The following is an 18,870-nucleotide window of genomic DNA, read 5'->3' as shown; positions in this document are numbered from 1 at the left end:
TGCCAGGGGACAGGGCCGATGTCAGGGTGCCCGTGTCAGGGGAGACAGAGGCGATGCTGGGGGGGCAGGGGGTGACGTTGGGGGCACAGGACCAAAACCGGGGGGACAGGGGCAGCAGTGGGGGGCCGGGGGCAACGGCAGGGGGGCAGGGATGCGGTCGGGGCGACAGGGGCGGTGTCGGGGGGCCGGCGGCGACGCCGGGGGTCCCTCGGCTGCGGTGCCAGCCAGGCCGGTCTCCGATCCTGGCCCCGGGGGAGCGGGCAGGATGCGGCCCCCCCCCCGGTCCGGGGAAGCCGGTGGCGGGGCGGGGCGGCGGCGGGCGCGTGGGGTGCCGTGGGGTGCCGTGGGGCCGGGGCTGCGGGGTCTCCATGGCGATGCCGCACACACAGACATTAAACAGAGTTTTGCATCGGAAGTCGGCAAAACCACAGCGCGTCACTGCGGCCGCCGCCGCCAGGCCAGGGCCCCCCCGGCCCCCCCGGGCCCTCCCCAGGCCGGCTCTGCCCGCCCCGCGCCCTGCGCCCCGGCACCCCACGCCCGCGCCCCCAAACCCCCGAGCACCCCCTCGGCTGCCCCGGCCGGGGACGGGGAGTGGGGGGCACGGGTGGGTGCCCACCCGCTGGGATGGGTGGGGTAGGGGCCGGGGTGGGATTTGGCTCGGGGGGGGGATACGGACCGGGCTGGGAAGAGCCCGGGGTGGGCTACGGGCCCAATGGGAGCAGGGTGGGAGACGGCAGGTGGGGGAGGGAGCTGGGTGGGGTACGGGGGGGGGTGGGGTACGGGGGGGGATGGGGTACGGACCGGGGTGGGGTACGGGGGGGGTGGGACACAGCTCAGAGCGGGAGAGCGCGGGGTGGGACAGGGGCCTCAGCGGGATGCAGTCCCGGGGGGGGGGGTAGGGACCCCGGGGGGGCAGGGCTGCGGGTGGGGTACAGAGGAGGTGGGGTACGGACGGGGCCGGTGCCGCCCCGGCACGGCCCTGCCCCGCCCCCGCAGCCCCCCCAGCGCCGCCGCCGCCGCCGCCGCCGCGCGTCGGCCCCCGCCGGGGACCCCCGGGGCCCGGCCCCCCGCCCCGTTCCCGGGGCGCCCGCGGAGCCGTCCCCGCCCGCGGGTCCTCGCGCCCGGCGGCCGGCACGTGGCCGTGGCGTCGCGGCGTCCCGGGGGTTAACGCGAGGCCCGGCCGGGCGCTGCCAGGATCCGGCCCGGCTGCCGTCACCGCCCGTCTCCGTGGAGATGATGGAAGTTCCTAAATACAATTATTGGGAGGTTTTAGGTTTCCTCCGCGCCGAGGAGGGATAAACAATAGCGGGGAGGGACCGGGTGCCCCGCGGGGGCTCGGCCCCACTGCACCCACCGGCGCCCATCGGCCGCGCCTCGGCACCCGGCGGCCGCCGGCACGTCCGTGCCGCGGGGACCGGCAGGGCCGCGGCGTTGGGACGGGCACGGCTGTGCCGGGGGACGGCGTCCCCGAGGGCCCCCCCCGGCCCGGCCCCACGGGCGCCCCAAAGCCCGCGGCGGCACGGCCCCCGCGGCCCTCGTCCGCGCCCGGTGCCCGCGGGGAGGTCCCCGGCCCCGGCCCCGCGTCCCCGGCCCTCGCCTGGCCGGGGGCCGCGGCCCTTCCTGAGCCCGGCCGCACATCTGGCAGCGGCCGCACATCTGGCGGAGGCGGCTCCCCCGGGGCGGCACAGCTGGGCGGGAGCCGCTGCGCCAGCTGCTAATTTTAACCGCACGCGGGGCTGGACGGGGAGACCCCCCCGCGCCGTGGGGCTGGGCAGCACCGCGCCCGCTGCACCGCACACGGCACACGGCGCACGGCACACCACGGCACACGGCACGCACGGAGCTGCGCAGGCCGCGTGCACGCAGGGGCTGCACGGCACATACATGGCACGGCACGCACGCGGCACGGCACACATGGCACCGCACACGCAGCAGCGCACACGCAGGGCGATGCGAACGCACGGCGCTGCACACGCACGCATGGCGTCGCACACGCACGCGCGCGGCGCCGCACACGCACGCGCACGGCGATGCACGCATGGCAGCGATGCACGCACGCACGGCAATGCACGCACACGCACACACAGAGGGGTGCAAACATGGCGCCGCACGCGTGCACACACGCGTGGCGGCGCGCACGGCGATGGGCGGGCACGACACAGCGATGCACACCCGAACACGCTGCAACGCTCACCCCGCTGCACCCCCCTCGCACACGCACACGCGGGCACAGCCGTGTGCGCACGGCAACGCACGCGCACGCACGCACGCGCACCCTGCTGCATTGCACGTGCTGCACAGCGACACACGCTGCCATGGGCACGGCAAGGCAGGCACAGGCGTGGGCACGCGCACGCGTGCACGCTCACACGCGTGCACGCTCAGACGCTCGCTCACACTCACCCCCCGCGACACGCACGCCGAGCAGCCCCCGTGCGACGCGCACCTGGCGTGCCGGGGAGCCGCGCGGCCCCGCGGCGCACACGCAGCCGGTGCGCGCTCACACGCGCTCGCACGCGCCCGCGCGCCGGCGGCAGGGCCGCGGCGGCCGTGGCGGGGCCGCGGCGGCCGCGGTGGGGCCGTGGTGGCCGCGGTGGGGCCGGCTGCGCAGAAATGTCCTTTCTAGGTAATGGCAGCGGCCGGGGCTGGCGCTCGCCCACGCGCCAGACGGTGCATTCCTCCCGCCTGACTCAGCCCCGCTGCCGCCTCGCACACGCGCCGTGCCGGGGCGGCCGGGGGCTCGCATGGCCTGCTGCTGGGCACGGCGCGGCACGGCGCGGGGCAGCGGTGCGGTGTGGCGCAGCCCGGCACGGCGGGCCGCGGCACGGCGACGGCGGGGCGCGGCGCGGCCATGGCACGCGCGCACGTGCAGCCGTTTCCAGAGGGGCCGGGCTGGGCCGGGCGGCCGAAGCCCCGTCCGGGCGCGGGCACCGCCGCGGCCACCGCGGGCTGGCGCCGCGTCCCACCCCGCGCCCGGCCCCGGCTGCTCCCGCTGAAGCTTTACGCCACGAGACCCCCATTGCCGGCTTCTCGCAGCCCCTGGCCAGCGCCGCGGCGTGGTGCGGCGGCGGGGTGTCCCTGGGCGGTGGGCAAGGGGGGGCTGGGGACGGGGCGGGAACAGGGATGGGGTGGGCTGGGATGAGGATGAGGATGAGGATGAGGATGAGGATGAGGATGAGGATGAGGATGGGGATGGGGACAGGGATTGGGATGGGACGGGAATGGGGAAGGGATGGGATCAGGGATAAGGAGGGGCTGGGATGAGGGTGAGGATGAGGATGAGGATGAGGATGAGGATGGGGATGGGGATGAGGATGGGGATGGGGATGAGGATGAGGATGAGGATGAGGATGAGGATGAGGATGAGGATGAAGATGAGAATGGGGACAGGGATTGGGATGGGACGGGAATGGGGAAGGGATGGGATCAGGGATAAGGAGGGGCTGGGATGAGGGTGAGGATGAGGATGAGGATGAGGATGAGGGTGAGGGTGAGGATGGGACGGGATGGGGATAAAGACATGAATGGAGATGGGGACAGGAATGGGGACACGGGTGGGATGGGCACCCTGCACCCTGCACCCATACACACGTGCGCCCACGTACCAGTGCCTCCACCCCCCACCAGTACACCCAGTTCCCCGTCTCCTGGGGTACCTGTGCACCCCGTACCCCCGTGACCGTGCCCCCCCACACCGCCAGCCAGCAGAGCCCACGTGCACCCACACCCGGGGTGCCCCTGGCACTGGGGTGACTGGGAGCCCTGGACCCAAGGCACTGGGGTGACTGGGAGGACTGGAACCAAGGCCCTGGGGTGACTGGGAGGACTGGAACCAAGGTACTGGGATGACTGGGAGCCCTGCACCCAAGGCACTGGGGTGACTGGGAGCCCTGGACCCAAGGCACTGGGGTGACTGGGAGCCCTGGACCCAAGGCACTGGGATGACTGGGAGGACTGGAACCAAGGTACTGGGATGACTGGGAGCCCTGCACCCAAGGCCCTGGGATGACTGGGAGCCCTGCACCCAAGGCCCTGGGTTGACTGGGAGGACTGGAACCAAGGCCCTGGGGTGACTGGGAGCCGTGGACCCAAGGCACTGGGATGACTGGGAGCGTGGACCCAAGGCCCTGGGGTGACTGGGAGCCCTGGATCCAAGGCACTGGGATGACTGGGAGCCCTGCACCCAAGGCCCTGGGATGACTGGGAGCCCTGGACCCAAGGCACTGGGGTGACTGGGAGCCGTGGACCCAAGGCACTGGGGTGACTGGGAGCCCTGGACCCAAGGCCCTGGGGTGACTGGGAGGACTGGACCCAAGGCCCTGGAATGACTGGGAGGCCTGGACCCAAGGCCCTGGGGTGACTGGGAGGACTGGAACCAAGGCACTGGGATGACTGGGAGCCCTGCATCCAAGGCCCTGGGGTGACTGGGAGCCCTGGATCCAAGGTACTGGGATGACTGGGAGCCCTGCACCCAAGGCCCTGGGGTGACTGGGAGGACTGGAACCAAGGTACTGGGATGACTGGGAGCCCTGCATCCAAGGCCCTGGGGTGACTGGGAGCCCTGGATCCAAGGCACTGGGATGACTGGGAGCCCTGCACCCAAGGCCCTGGGGTGACTGGGAGGACTGGATCCAAGGTACTGGGGTGACTGGGAGCCCTGCACCCAAGGCACTGGGGTGACTGGGAGCCCTGGACCCAAGGCACTGGGGTGACTGGGAGCCCTGGAACCAAGGTACTGGGATGAATGGGAGCCCTGCACCCAAGGCCCTGGCGTGACTGGGAGCCCTGGACCCCAGGCACTGGGGTGACTGGGAGGACTGGATCCAAGGTACTGGGATGACTGGGAGCCCTGGACCCAAGGCCCTGGGTTGACTGGGAGCCCTGGACCCAAGGCACTGGGATGACTGGGAGCCCTGGAGCCAAGGCATTGGGATGACTGGGAGGCGTGCACCCAAGGCCCTGGGGTGACTGGGAGGACTGGATCCAAGGTACTGGGATGACTGGGAGCCCTGCACCCAATGCCCTGCGGTGACTGGGAGCCCTGCACCCAAGGCACTGGGGTGACTGGAAGCCATGGACCCAAGGCACTGGGATGACTGGGACCCCTGACCCAAGGCACCGGGGTGACTGGGAGCCATGGACCCAAAGCACTGGGATGACTGGGAGCCATGGACCCAAGGCACTGGGTTGACTGGGAGCCCTGGACACAATGCCCTGGGGTGACTGGGAGCCCTGGACCCAAGGCACTGGGGTGACTGGAAGCCATGGACCCAAGGCACTGGGGTGACTGGGAGCCCTGGACCCAATGCCCTGGGGTGACTGGGAGCCCTGGACCCCAGGCACTGGGGTGCCTGGGAGCCGTGGACCCCAGGCACTGGGATGAGTGGGAGCCGTGGACCCCAGGCACTGGGATGACTGGGAGCCCTGGACCCCAGGCACTGGGGTGACTGGGAGGACTGGACCCCAGGCACTGGGGTGACTGGGTGCCCTGGACCCCAGGCACTGGGATGACTGGGAGCCCTGGACCCAAGGCACCGGGGTGACTGGGAGGACTGGACCCCAGGCACTGGGGTGACTGGGAGCCGTGGACCCCAGGCACTGGGATGACTGGGTGCCCTGGACCCCAGGCACTGGGATGACTGGGAGCCCTGGACCCCAGGCACTGGGGTGACTGGGAGCCGTGGACCCCAGGCACTGTGATGACTGGGTGCCCTGGAGCCCAGGCACTGGGATGACTGGGAGCCCTGGACCCAAGGCACTGGGATGACTGGGAGCCCTGCACCCAAGGCACTGGGGTGACTGGAAGCCATGGACCCAATGCCCTGGGGTGACTGGGAGGACTGGAACCAAGGTACTGGGATGACTGGGAGCCCTGCACCCAAGGCACTGGGATGACTGGGAGCCCTGGACCCAAGGCACCGGGGTGACTGGGAGCCCTGGACCCCAGGCACTGGGATGACTGGGAGCCCTGGACCCCAGGCACTGGGGTGACTGGGAGCCCTGGACCCAAGGCACTGGGGTGACTGGGAGCCCTGCACCCAAGGCACTGGGGTGACTGGGAGCCATGGAGCCAAGGCACTGGGGTGACTGGGTGCCCTGGACCCCAGGCACTGGGATGACTGGGAGCCCTGGACCCAAGGCACCGGGGTGACTGGGAGGACTGGACCCCAGGCACTGGGGTGACTGGAAGCCCTGGACCCCAGGCACTGGGGTGACTGGGAGGACTGGAACCAAGGCACTGGGGTGACTGGATGCCCTGGACCCCAGGCACTGGGATGACTGGGAGCCCTGGACCCCAGGCACTGGGGTGACTGGGTGCCCTGGACCCCAGGCACTGGGATGACTGGGAGCCGTGGACCCCAGGCACTGGGATGACTGGGTGCCCTGGACCCCAGGCACTGGGGTGACTGGGAGCCCTGGACCCCAGGCACTGGGATGACTGGGAGCCCTGGACCGCAGGCACTGGGATGACTGGGAGCCCTGGACCCAAGGCCCTGGTCTGACTGGGAGCCCTGGACCCAAGGTACTTGGGTGACTGGGAGCCGTGGACCCAAGGCACTGGGATGACTGGGAGCCCTGCACCCAAGGCACTGGGGTGACTGGGTGCCCTGGACCGCAGGCACTGGGATGACTGGGAGCCCTGGACCCAAGGCACTTGGGTGACTGGGAGCCCTGGACCCAAGGCCCTGGGGTGACTGGGAGCCCTGCACCCAAGGCACTGGGGTGACTGGGTTCCCTGGACCCCAGGCCCTGGGGTGACTGGGAGCCCTGGACCCAAGGCACTGGGGTGACTGGGAGCCATGGAGCCAAGGCACTGGGGTGACTGGGTTCCCTGGACCCCAGGCACTGGGATGACTGGGAGCCCTGCACCCAAGGCACCGGGGTGACTGGGAGGACTGGACCCCAGGCACTGGGGTGACTGGAAGCCCTGGACCCCAGGCACTGGGGTGACTGGGAGGACTGGACCCCAGGCACTGGGGTGACTGGGTGCCCTGGACCCCAGGCACTGGGGTGACTGGGAGCCGTGGACCCCAGGCACTGGGATGACTGGGTGCCCTGGACCCCAGGCACTGGGGTGACTGGGAGCCCTGGACCCAAGGCCCTGGGATGACTGGGAGCCCTGCACCCAAGGCACTGGGATGACTGGGAGCCCTGGACCCCAGGCACTGGGGTGACTGGAAGCCCTGGACCCCAGGCCCTGGGGTGACTGGGAGGACTGGACCCCAGGCACTGGGGTGACTGGGAGCCCTGGACCCAAGGCCCTGGGGTGCCTGGGAGCCATGGAGCCAAGGCACTGGGGTGACTGGGTCCCCTGGACCCCAGGCACTGGGATGACTGGGAACCCTGGACCCAAGGCCCTGGGGTGACTGGGAGGACTGGACCCCAGGCACTGGCGTGACTGGGAGCCCTGGACCCCAGGAACTGGGGTGACTGGGAGGACTGGACCCCAGGCACTGGGGTGACTGAGAGCCGTGGACCCCAGGCACTGGGATGATTGGGAGCCCTGGACCCCAGGCACTGGGGTGACTGGGAGGACTGGACCCAAGGCCCTGGGGTGACTGGAAGCCATGGAGCCAAGGCACTGGGGTGACTGGGAGCCATGGACCCAAGGCACTGGGGTGACTGGGTGCCCTGGACCGCAGGCACTGGGATGTCTGGGAGCCCTGGACCCCAGGCACTGGGGTGACTGGGAGGACTGGACCCAAGGCCCTGGGGTGACTGGAAGCCATGGAGCCAAGGCACTGGGGTGACTGGGAGCCCTGCACCCAAGGCACTGGGGTGACTGGGTTCCCTGGACCCAAGGCACTGGGATGACTGGGTGCCCTGGACCCCAGGCACTGGGATGACTGGGAGCCCTGCACCTAAGGCACTGGGGTGACTGGGAGCCCTGGACCCCATGCACTGGGATGACTGGGTGCCCTGGACCCCAGGCACTGGGATGACTGGGAGCCCTGGACCCAATGCCCTGGGATGACTGGGAGCCCTGGACCCCAGGCACTGGGATGACTGGGTGCCCTGGACCCCAAGCACTGGGGTGACTGGGAGCCATGGACCCAAGGCACCGGGGTGACTGGGAGGACTGGACCCCAAGCACTGGGATGACTGGGAGCCCTGGACCCCAGGCCCTGGGGTGACTGGGAGCCATGGACCCCAGGCCCTGGGGTGACTGGGAGCCATGGAGCCAAGGCACTGGGGTGACTGGGAGCCCTGGACCCCAGGCCCTGGGGTGACTGGGAGCCCTGGACCCAAGGCACTGGGATGACTGGACGCCATGGACCCAAGGCCCTGGTCTGACTGGGAGCCCTGGACCCAAGGAACTGGGATGACTGGGAGCCATGGACCCAAGGCCCTGGTCTGACTGGGAGCCCTGGACCCAAGGAACTGGGATGACTGGACGCCATGGACCCAAGGCACTGGCGTGACTGGGAGCCCTGGACCCCAGGCACTGGGGTGACTGGGAGCCGGGGCCGTGGGGCGACGGTGGGACGGGATTTCCCTTTCCTCCCGCCCCCGCGCTCCCTCCCGGCTCTTCCTTCCTTGTGCCGGGGCACGCCTGGCCCCCCCGGACCCCCGGCTGCCCCCAGCCCCCCCCGCCATCCCCGGCATCCCCGGCCCCGCCGGCCTCTGGCCCTGCCCCGCGGCGGCCGCCGGGGTCCCCGGGGACCGGGGGCCGCCGTTCCCGGGAGCGGGGCCGTGGGGCTGGGCCGGGCGAGGGCCGTGGGGCCGGGGGCCGTGGGGCCGTGGGTTGGGTGCCGTGGGGCCGGGCGGCGTTGCCGTGCGACGCGGTGTTTGTGGTGGGGCTGAGTCACGGCCGTGAGTCACCGGCAGCACCGGGCTGGCAGGCACCCACGGCCGCCCCACGGCACCGCCAGGGTGGGGGGCCCCCCACGCCGGCACCGAGCAGGGTGTCCCCGTGGGGTGTCCCCGTGCGGCGTCCCCGGCGCGGTGTCCTTCCCGGTGGGGTGTCCCCGGCCCCTCCCCGGGGCGCGCGTGCCGCGGGGCCGCGGGGCGATCGGGTGGGCGGCCGCCTGGCCGGGTGATGCGGGTGCCCCCCCCGCACCCATGGGCCCCCTTGCACCCCCATAACCCCCACCCCCACCCCGCGCACCCACGGGCCCCCTCGCGCACCCGTGGGCCCCCTCGCGCACCCGTGACCGCCCCCCCGCACCCACGCCCCCCCCCGCGCGCCCGTGGGCCCCTCGCGCGCCCGTCGCCCCCCTCCACGCACCCACGGGCCCCCGCGCACCCACGGACCCCGCCCCGGTGCGGAGGCTCCCCTCCGGGTTTGGGCCCCCCCCATGCACGGACCCCCCCCCCCCCCCCCCCGCACTGGGGAGCGGGGGCCCCGGGGACCCCGCGGCCGGGGGCCGGGGTGGGTGAGTCAGGGCGCAGCCACGCGCCCGTGAGTCAGCGCCGGGGTGGGACCGGCCGGCTCCGCACAAAGGCGCCTTCAGAGGACGGGGCCCCCCCGGGCCCCCCCCGCCCCCCCAGGGCTTCCCCGGCCCCCCGAGTCCTCCCCGGCCCCCCCAGGGCTTCCCCGGCCCCCTCCGGCCCCGCAGCCGCGGGGTCCCCGGCCGGGACCTCCCCGGGCATCGCCGGGGGCTGAGCCCCCCACCGTGTCGTCCCCCCCCCCGCGTCAACCCCCCGTCCCCCACGCCGCACGCGGCAGCCCCCGCCCGGCGGTGGGACCCCCCGGCCCCCCGCCCCGCCGCCCGCCCCGCGGCCCGGCCCGGCGTCAAGCACCAGCTTGCCGGGCACTGGTGAGTCACCGGTGCTGCCTTCCCACCGCACCCGGGCGGTGCCGGCAGGGCCACGCCGAGCCCGGCTGCTCGCGGCACCGCCGGTGGCACCGGCACCGCGGGGACGGGGCGGGGGACGATGGCGACGGGGTGGCTGCGGCGGCTGAGACCTGGCGAACGTGGATCTCCCCGGGGCACGGCAGCAGAGACTACGTGCCGCCGCGTGCCACCGTGTGCCACCGTGTGCCACCGTGTGCCGTCGTGGGCCACCGTGCATGGAACGGAGCCGCCACGGTCGTACCGAGGTCCCCTTGGCCACGCCGGACCCCCATGGCCGGGCCAGGGAAGGAACCCTGAGCACCGGGGCTGGCCCAGGGGTGCAGCCGGGACCTGCCCGGGCAAGTGCCGGGCCGGCGTGGCAAGCGTGGCGGTGCCGGTGCCGGCCAGGCTTGCCGAAGGCACGTGGGAATCCCTTGGGAAGAGCCATTTCCGCCGCGTTGCTCACGGGGGGGAGTCACGGGGACGAGGAGCCGCCGGTGCCAGCGCTGCCTGTGGTCCCCGGCCGGCACCGCGCTGCTCCCGGCACGGCCCAGCACCCCCGCCCTGAGCCGGACCTGGACGTGAGACTGGGGCACGGCACGGCACGGCACAGCACGGCACGGCACAGCGTGGCAAGCCCTGGGTGTGCCGTGCCGTGCCGTTTCACACGGTCACGCTATGCCGAGCCGTGCCAAGTCATGCAATGCTAGGCCGTGCCGTGCCATACGGCCATGCCATGCCAAGCTGTGCCGTGCCGTGCAGTGTTAGGCCATGCCATGCCATGCCATACGGCCGTGCCATGCCGTGCCATGTGCTGTGCCATGCAATGCTATGCCAAGCTGTGCCGTGCCGTGCCATGCGCTGTGCCATGCAATGCTATGCCAAGCTGTGCCGTGCCGTGCCGTGCCATATGGCCATGCTATGCCAAGCCGTGCCAAGCCGTGCCATGCTGTGCCATGCAACGCTAACCCAAGCTGTGCCGTGCCGTGCCGTGCCGTGCCGTGCCATATGGCCATGCTATGCCAAGCCGTGCCAAGCCGTGCCAAGCCAAGCCGTGCCATGCCGTGCCATGCCGTGCCATGCTGTGCCATGCAACGCTAACCCAAGCTGTGCCGTGCCATACGGCCGTGCTATGCCAAGCCGTGCCGTGCAATGCTAGGCCTTGCCGTGCCGTGCCGTGCCACGACGCTCTGCCCCCGCCCCCCAGCCGCCAGGGCCGGGGCTGATGTGCAGCTTTGGGGTCCCGGTCATGGGAACGAGGGGTCCCCCCCGTGTCCTCCCTCCCCACCCCCCCACCCCCCCCCCGCGCCACCCGGGCCCCGCTCGCAGCGCGGCGGCACCGCAGGGGTTAACCGCCGGCCCAGAGCCTGGCCAATGGGGAGCGGCGGGGCGGTGACCAATAGGGGGCGGGCGGAGCGCCGCGGGCGGCCAATGGGGAGCGGCGGGGCGGTGACCATCAGGGGGCGGGCGGAGCGCCGCGGGCGGCCAATGAGGACCGGCGGGGCGGTGCCTGCGGCCAATGGGCGGCGCCGCTGGCCTGAGGTGACCCCCGCCCCCCCGTGAGTACCGCGACCCCCGGGCGGCAGCGGCCGCCCCGGCAGGGACCCCCCCCCCCCCCCCCCGCCCCCCGCCCCGGGCACCCATGGGTGCAGGGGCCCGGCTGCGGCCCCCCCCGCCCCCCCGAGCCGCCTCGGGGGGGCCGGTCCCGTGTCCCCGCCCGGGTCCCGCGGGCGGCGGTGCCCTCCCGCCGCTTCCTCCCGCCCCGGCCCGGTGCGGCGGGTTTGGGGGGGGGGGGGTGTGTGTGTGTGTGTGTGTGACCCCCCGCCATCACCCGCCGGGCTCGGCCCCGCGCCCCCCGCACCGGAGCAGCCTCGGGCCTCGGCCCCGCGAGGGCCGCGCCCCGCCCGGGCCGGTGCCGCTCCCGCGCGGTTCGGGCCGAATTCGCCGCTTTTCGGCCGACGCCGGGGCCGCGGCGGGGCCCCGCGAACGGCTCTTTTTGGGGCAAAACCCGGGGAGCGGGGGCCGGGGCCGGGCTCTGCCGGCGAATAACGGCCCCGGGTAAGGCGGGAGCGGGGCCGCAGCAGCGCGGCGAGTCCCGGCACGGCGCCCGCCCCGCGCGTCTGCGGCCCGGTTACCGGTTTTGCCCGTTTCCCCCCGTTTTTAAGCCTCGAAGCCCGGCAGGTGCCGAGGCCTTGAAACCGCGCCGGAGCGCGAGGCCCCGAGCGGAAAACGGGGTTTTTGCGCCCAAAGGCTGCCCCGGGGCCGCCGTCTCCCGGCCGGGCGGCAAGAGGAGCCAGGGTTTTCCCGCTTCCCGGCACCAGGAATTTGGCGCGGGAGGTGCCGGGGCGGCCCGGCTGCTCCCCTGGCTCGGTGCCGCGGCCCTGGGAACGTGCCGGGCCTCGCTCGCCAGCTGGTTTGGCTTTTTGGCTTAAATGTCCTTATTTTCCCCGCCGCGTTGGGCTCCGGCATTCCCCGCCGCCGGTGGAGCCGCCGGTGCCCTCGGCGGGGCGGGAGCGTGGCCGTTGCCGTGCCGGGCAGACAAAGTGCCCATTCTTCGCTTTTCCGGGACATTTTTTTTGCGTTCTTTTTTCCCTCCTTCGCGGGGCCCCGCGGTCGTTGGCGGCACGACTTCGCCCCTGACGTCACTGCGAGCCAATGGGAGGCACGGCGAGCACCGGCACGGCGCGGCCCCGGCCGCTCGCCGAGCTCCCGTCTGCCGGCACCGGCAGCGGCTCGGCCCCGGGACGGGGCGGACGGGCAGCACCGGGCCGCAAAGCCCCTTCGGCGGGGCCGGGGGGCGCGGCACTCCTTTGGGGGGGAAAACCCCGTTTCCGTTATTCTACTGGCACGGTCGCCCCGTCCCCGCGGCTCTGGGGTTCCGGCTGGGCGGTGACGCCGACGGCACACCGCGGCTCTGGTTCGTGATGAATAAACGATGGCCCCCCTCGCCCCGGCGCTCGGTGGGTTCGGCCGTGGCTGCGCCGGTGAAAACCACCGCGGTTTTGGGGCGATTCGGCCTCTTTCGCTGGTGCTCGCTCCCGTCCCGGTGGTTCCGTCCCTCGTGGCCACGTCACGCTGGCACGGGGACGCCGCCGGTGCGGACGCCGTGGTGCCACCACACGCTGGCAGGTATTTCACCGCGCCGGGGGCGAGGGCACCGTGCCGGTTGGGGCCGAGGCCGGTGGCTGCGGGGACCCTTCCCAGGCCGGATCCTCGCCGCGTGCCTGCCGCCGATAAACCCCGTGCCGGGCAGATGCCGACGCGGAGCCGACGCGGAGGCTCCGGAGAACATTCAACGCTGTCGGTGAGTTTTGTGGCTGAGGTGAAACCATCGACCGTTGCGTGTGCCCCGTGGCCCACCGCAGCGGCCGGGGACTCGCTGCCGCCACGTTCCCACCACCACCCGCCCGGCTCGGTGACGCCGCGGCGTCCCCGCGGCCTGGCGGTTCCATCCCATCCCGGGAAGCTTCGCTCCGGAGCGGCACGGGCAGAGCACCTCATTTCCCAAACCGAGCGGATTTCGGCGCGGGGAGCGGACGGCGAGCGCGCGCTGCCGCGTCCCCGAGGGACGAAATCCACGCTCGGCCCTCGCTGCCGCCAGCGGGTCGCGGTGCCGGGGAAACGCGCCGCCAGGGGCCAAAATCCCCCTTTTTTCTCTCAAAACCGGGAGCGCGGGGCCCCCGCGGCAGCCGCCCGCGGTGACGCCCCGGGGGCGGCCGGGGCTCGGCCAGCCGGTGATTTTGCCGCCCATTAGCGGGTGCTTTACCCGATTCCGGGCGGTTTCAGCCCCGCGGGCAAGGGCAGGGACGGGCAGAGCCTCCCCGCGCGCTGCCGGGAGCCCGGCGTCGGGGGCTCGGCCCCGTTAACTCGGCTTTGGGGCGTCCCACAAAGGCGCCGCCGGGGTTGCGGTGATCCAAACCCCGCTTTTCCCCGCAAAAAGAGGCGTTTCTGGCCAGGGCGGGCGGCGGCGGGCCGCAGGCGTCGCGGAAGGCGCCCGGTGCGGTTCGGGTCGTGCCGGACAGGGGGAGCGGCTGGCGGTGTGTCCCCACGGGGCCAAAACCCCCAACCCAGCCGGGCTTCGGCTGCTGGGCGGCCACGGCTACGGTAAGGGGGAGCGCCGGCCGCGCCGTGAGCGCTGCGCGGATGCTGCCGGCAAAAGGGGGTTTAAGCACTGGCGCTGGGGGGCTGCGGTGCTGCGGGGGCTTTGGGAGCGACCCCCTCGTACCGGGAGAGGGGAAGAGGCACAGACACCCCCACCCTGCCGGGCAGACGCGCCGGCTCCGGGCGGCTGCCGGGGGAGGGAGCGGGCCCCGGGCGGCGGCGATTGGCCCCTCCCGGCTCCCCGGGGACACCGAGGGCCCGCGGGGCCACGTCCTGGCCCAAAAGACACCGGGCTGCGGCACGGCATGGAGCACGGCCCCGCGTTCGACATGTGGAGGGACTACCTGGGGCTGGCCGCCGTGCTGGCCGCGCTGCCGCGGGAGCGCGGGGACGCCGGCGAAGCGGCGGCTGCCGACGCGCCGGATTCGGCGTCGGCATCCCCCGGCAAGTCCCTCTGCGCCTTCTGCAAGCACAACGGGGAGGCGAAGCACGTCTACAGCGGGCACAGCCTGCGGGACGCGGGGGGCCGGGTGCAGTGCCCCGTCCTGCGCAGCTACGTCTGCCCGCAGTGCGGGGCCACGCAGGATCGGGCCCACACCAAGCGCTTCTGCCCCCTCACCCGCCGCGGCTACACCTCCGTCTACAGCCGCTCGGCACGCAACTCGGCCGGCAAGCGGGCGGCGGGCGGCCAGGCCGCACCGGGCACCGCCAAGAAGTAGCCGAGCGCGGACAGATCCCTCCCTCCCGCAGGTACCGGCTTGTTTTTAGGCTAACTGTCCATCTCGCGGCCCCAGAACGGGCCGAAAGCGGGGGTTTCGCTTCCTGGCGCAAGGCGAGGACAGGCCGCGAGGAAACTCGGCTCCGGCGGTGCCACGCTCCCGCTCCGCGGGGCACCGGCAAAGCCTCTCTTCGAAGCCACGGTCCGAGCCTTAATTTAACCGGGAACGGGATTCCAGCGACCTCGTCAGGGGAATTAAAGCTAATTAAGGGAGGGGAGCGCCCGGCAGGCGGTGCCTGTGCCGGTGCACGTGGTGCTCTCCCCTCTCTCCCGGCTTCTCTTCCAGGGGGTCGCTCCGGTTAGCCCGGCTCCGGCTGCCACGTCGCCCCCGGGAAGCTCCGCTCTTCTCCGAGGATGAAACGCCGGGACGGCGCTTCCCGCCAAGACCAGGCTCCCCAGTCCCTCTCCCCAGCTGGTCAAGCCAGGCGGCATCATCCCGGCGGCGGTTTGGTGGTCGCCGCTGGCAGAAGCCGCGACAAGACACCAGCGAAAACGGTTTTGCCAGCACCCCCGTGCCGGGGCTGTTGGTGGTTGGGTTCAGTTCTGGTTTTTGGGTTGGTTTGTTGGTTTTGATTCGTCCCGGTGGGTGCCCGAGGGCAGCGCCGGCTCTGGCTGTTGCCGCAGTCCGAGGGGGCCGGGCCGGCGTTCGCGGCTCGCCCGCGGCCGCTCCGGCGCTTGCCGGACACGCCGGTTTGTTCTTTAAACGTTATTTCACGTGTTACGCGTAGGAAGGTGTTTATTTACACCCGGGTTTCTGCTGAAACGCTGGCTGACGTTAATAAAGAGTTAAGCTGTGCCGGGGGCCGGATCCGGCTCCCACCAGGCCCTACGTCTCCTTCCACCTCCTCCCGCCGTGCGGGGGGACCGGCCCCGGCCGCCTGCTCCGCCGCGGCTTCGGCCTCCTCAGCGCCTCCAGGCCCCGGTGCGCGCTCATCGCCAGGCGGCTGCGGGGAGCAGGCGGGCGCCCGCGTCACCCGCGGCCCCTCGTGCCGCCGAACCGGCGGAACGCGGCCCCTGTTTTACAAGCCCCGCGTTCCGGCACGGCACTTGCCCTCCCTCGGCCCTCCGCCGCGGGGCCGGAACCCCCCAATCCCAGGGAAAAGGATCCGGATTCCGCGGCCGGCGCGAGCTGGCTCTTACTTGAGGTTGGAGAGCTCCAGGATCAGGCCGCAGACGACGTCGGTCGCGTCCTCCGGGCCGGCGGGCGGGCGCAGCCCCTCCGGCTCCTCGCCCCTGACCGCGACGGGGAGGAGGGAAACTCAGGATGTTTCTACTCGCCGAATCGGGACGTTTTTACTCAAAATCAGGGGTTTATCCCTCGCAGGGGGGTCTGTCGCCATCCCACCTCTCCGAGATGGCGGGAGCGCATCCGAGCGGGGAATCTCCCTACCTGGGCCGCGGCTGAGCCGGGCCGTTTCCCTCGGTGAGCGGCGGCACCTCTTCGGCGTGGCTCCGTCCCGCTGCGGCACGCAGCTCGCACGCCGGCACCGCAGAGTCGCGCCGGTCGGCGGCAGGGAGCGGCTGCGGGGAGAAGTTTGTGCGAGCGGGGAGCCCGAGTCCAAGCCGCCCTCGCAAAGACGGTTGGGATTTTTCCCCCTTTCAGGTTATTTCAGGCATTTTGGGGGCGTTTCACGTTAACTTGGCGACCGACGTGGATTTACCTGGGCACCGCGCAGCTCTGGCTGCGGGGAGAGCGGCTCCCCGGCCAAACGGGTCTCGTCCTGGGGGTCTGCGCCGACAGCCGAACCGGTGCCTGCGGCAGGGGGTTGTGCAGTGCCCGTGGGAGCCGGCCCCGGCATCGCCGTAACGGTGGGCGCACTCTCTGCGGTTCCTCCACCACGCGGGAGGTCGCCGGAGCGAGCCGGGGGCTGCGTGTGCGTCCTCGGCGCACTCACCGCGTGCTCCGTGCCGCGTCTCGCCTGCGTGCCCTGTTCCTCCGCCAGACCTTCGCCTTCCCCCTCGCCTGCGGGATTCCCGCCAGCGGGGACGGCCGGATCCGGCACCGAGCTGGTCCCGGCAGAGGGGGTTCCTCCTCCTCTGGCCTCTTTCCGGCCCGCATCGGCTTCTCCCGACACTTTCCACGGGGAAGCGTTCCCGCCCTGGGGCAGGCTCACCGGACCGACAGTGCCGGCAGCGCCCGCGCTCTCCGGTTCGGCAGTGCCTTCCTCCGCCTTCGGGTCTGCAGACGGGGCGCAGACCCCCGAAACCTCCGCGGAAACGATGCCGCTGGCTGGGCTGCACCAGGATTCGGCCACGTTCTTCACCGCATCGTTCGTACCGGTTGCCCGTGGTCGTTCCCCGCTCGCGTTTTCCCGGTGTTCTCCTCCAGCCGCCCTCTCAGATACGGTGCCGGATTCGTTTTCTTCGGCGTTTACAACAGACGGGCGCGGTGGTTCCTGGCTTTGATCGGCATCACCTCGGCGCTCACCCGGCTCGCTGCCGTTAACTCCCCCTTCACGGTGAGGGTCAGGCACCTCTGCCGGCACGCTGCTGCCGGTGCTCCGGCCTGGAGTATCCGCAGGGAGAGCGATCTCTCTGCCGGCCGCCCCCTCTCCTCGCACTGGCACAGCAGAGCCGTGCTCGGGATGGTCACCGATATTGCCCGTTCCGTGGTGAGTTGGGGTTTTGGCGTCCGGCTCTTCACCGGCACTTCCGTTCTGCTCCACGGTTGCCACCGGCTGATCCTCTGCTGTCTCATGCACCGCCGAATTTGCCCGTTGGGGTGACTCTGGCTGAGACGCTGCTCCCGGGGCAGCAGCCTCCGGTGACTTGCCGCCTCCGCCAATGCCCGTGTCTTTTTCTTCCTGAAATAACAAGGTGACGGCATCGCTCCTGTGTTAAGAAAATCCCAATCTCTGGAATTTTTCCCTCCCTTCGCTGTAAATACCCAAGGCTGAATTTGCCGACAGAGGAAAAAGCCACAGAGGAGGCTCCGGCTGTGCTGCGAAGGGAGTTTCTCGGCACCTAAGTGTTTCGGTGATGCCCGGGAGCTCACCGAGCTTGCCCGGAGCCCAGGACAGGCGTACCTGTGATAAGAGGCCGGGGACGCGCTCCCCCGCCTGGCTTTGCTCCGGAGCAGCCGCCTCCCTGTCGCCATTCTCGCTGTTAAAAACAATAAAACACGTTCAGCGAGCGGCGAGGCGACCGCTGGGTAAGTCACCGCGTAGAGCCCGGTTCACCCGCAAACCCCCGTCCTGCCGATTTCTCGCCCTGTCACCTCCTCGGTGTGTTTGTCGCGGCGCTGCCGGGGCTGCCGCGGGTCGTCTCTCCCCGATCCTCCACCCCTCCTGCAGCCGGCTTCGGTGTTCCATCGGCATCACCGGTCTGAGCTGGTCCGGTCACGTCTAAGCTGTTGTCTCCTGTCACCTCTGAATCTTCCTGAAAACTTTGTTTAGTTTTGGGAACGTGGCATTTACCGTCTCCTCCTTTAAAAGGAAAAAAAATAATCCTTAGACATCAGCCTTTGGGTAAGAGGGACGCTGGGCGTTGTGTCAAATCGGGAGAACAACCTTTGTCGAGGTTTTGTGTTATTTTTTCTTACTAAATCCTAGGAAAAAAACCCCCACGCCTCTAGTGCTTGAACCGAGGGGAAAAAAATCCCTTTTAGGGCTTTTTGTGGTGTGTTGGCTCCGCTCTATACACCCCTTCTCCTCCGAAACGCCACGAAATGGGGTTTGCGGCACAAGGGGCTCTGCGGGGGCTGCTCCCTCCCTCGCCGACCGCCGGCAGAAAGTCGCTTGTTTTTGTGTTTTATCCCCACAATAACCCGTATTTTCCGCATACTTGTAGCGAGACGAGGGGACGTTTGGGGAAGCCGCCCAGGCAGCGCGTGGCGCGGAGCTGTCTCGTAGCGAGCAGCCCTAAACCCTGAAGGCACAGCGCAGTCTGAGGGGATTTGATGAAAGAGGTGGGGAAAAGGTAAACGCTGGGTGTCGTTTGGCTTACAAATTGGGGCATTTTTGCAGTTCAGCAGGTTTGTGATAACTAAGAGGTGGTTTTAGGAGTGCTTGTTGCCAACTGAATACAAGGAGCGAGGCGTGGAAATACGGGGCAGGCTGGCTGGGGCTCCTCAGCGGCCGCTGCTCTGCGGGGAGAGGAAATGGACGCCGTCCCCTCGCCGCCCCGGCCCCTCCTGCCGTTACCTGGCGGCTGCTCGTTCTTCCGTTTGCCCATCCCGCCGCTCGCCTGAGTGGGGAGAACAGAACGGCACTG

At 71.1% G+C, this 18,870-nt stretch overlaps 2 protein-coding genes across 3 annotated transcripts; one reads left to right on the top strand and one right to left on the bottom strand.

Annotated features, from left to right (window-relative positions):
- Positions 1–11,869: 11,869 nt before the first annotated feature.
- Positions 11,870–18,070, top strand: NANOS3 (nanos C2HC-type zinc finger 3). Of its 2 annotated transcripts, none has more exons than XM_075525960.1 (2): positions 11,870–13,083; positions 14,945–18,070. In XM_075525960.1, exons 1-2 carry the CDS (start codon positions 12,212–12,214, stop codon positions 15,384–15,386), a joined length of 1,314 nt encoding a protein of 437 aa, XP_075382075.1. In that variant the 5' UTR covers positions 11,870–12,211; the 3' UTR covers positions 15,387–18,070. The 2 variants fall into 2 exon arrangements, with proteins under 2 accessions (XP_075382075.1, XP_075382076.1); XM_075525961.1 differs by lacking the exon at positions 11,870–13,083 and adding an exon at positions 13,650–14,630.
- BRME1 (break repair meiotic recombinase recruitment factor 1) lies at positions 15,419–18,839 on the bottom strand. Its single transcript, XM_075525958.1, has 7 exons — positions 18,801–18,839; positions 17,876–18,083; positions 17,685–17,760; positions 16,320–17,462; positions 16,049–16,179; positions 15,799–15,891; positions 15,419–15,602 (listed from the first exon to the last, which is right to left on the bottom strand). Exons 1-7 carry the CDS (start codon positions 18,829–18,831, stop codon positions 15,485–15,487), a joined length of 1,800 nt encoding a protein of 599 aa, XP_075382073.1. The 5' UTR covers positions 18,832–18,839; the 3' UTR covers positions 15,419–15,484.
- Positions 18,840–18,870: the final 31 nt, after the last annotated feature.

This window comes from Mycteria americana, chromosome 28 (genome assembly GCF_035582795.1).
Source record: "Mycteria americana isolate JAX WOST 10 ecotype Jacksonville Zoo and Gardens chromosome 28, USCA_MyAme_1.0, whole genome shotgun sequence".
Lineage (NCBI taxonomy): Eukaryota > Metazoa > Chordata > Aves > Ciconiiformes > Ciconiidae > Mycteria > Mycteria americana.
The sequence above is the reverse complement of the archived record's forward strand: the minus strand, read 5'-3'. Positions and strand labels throughout refer to the sequence as shown.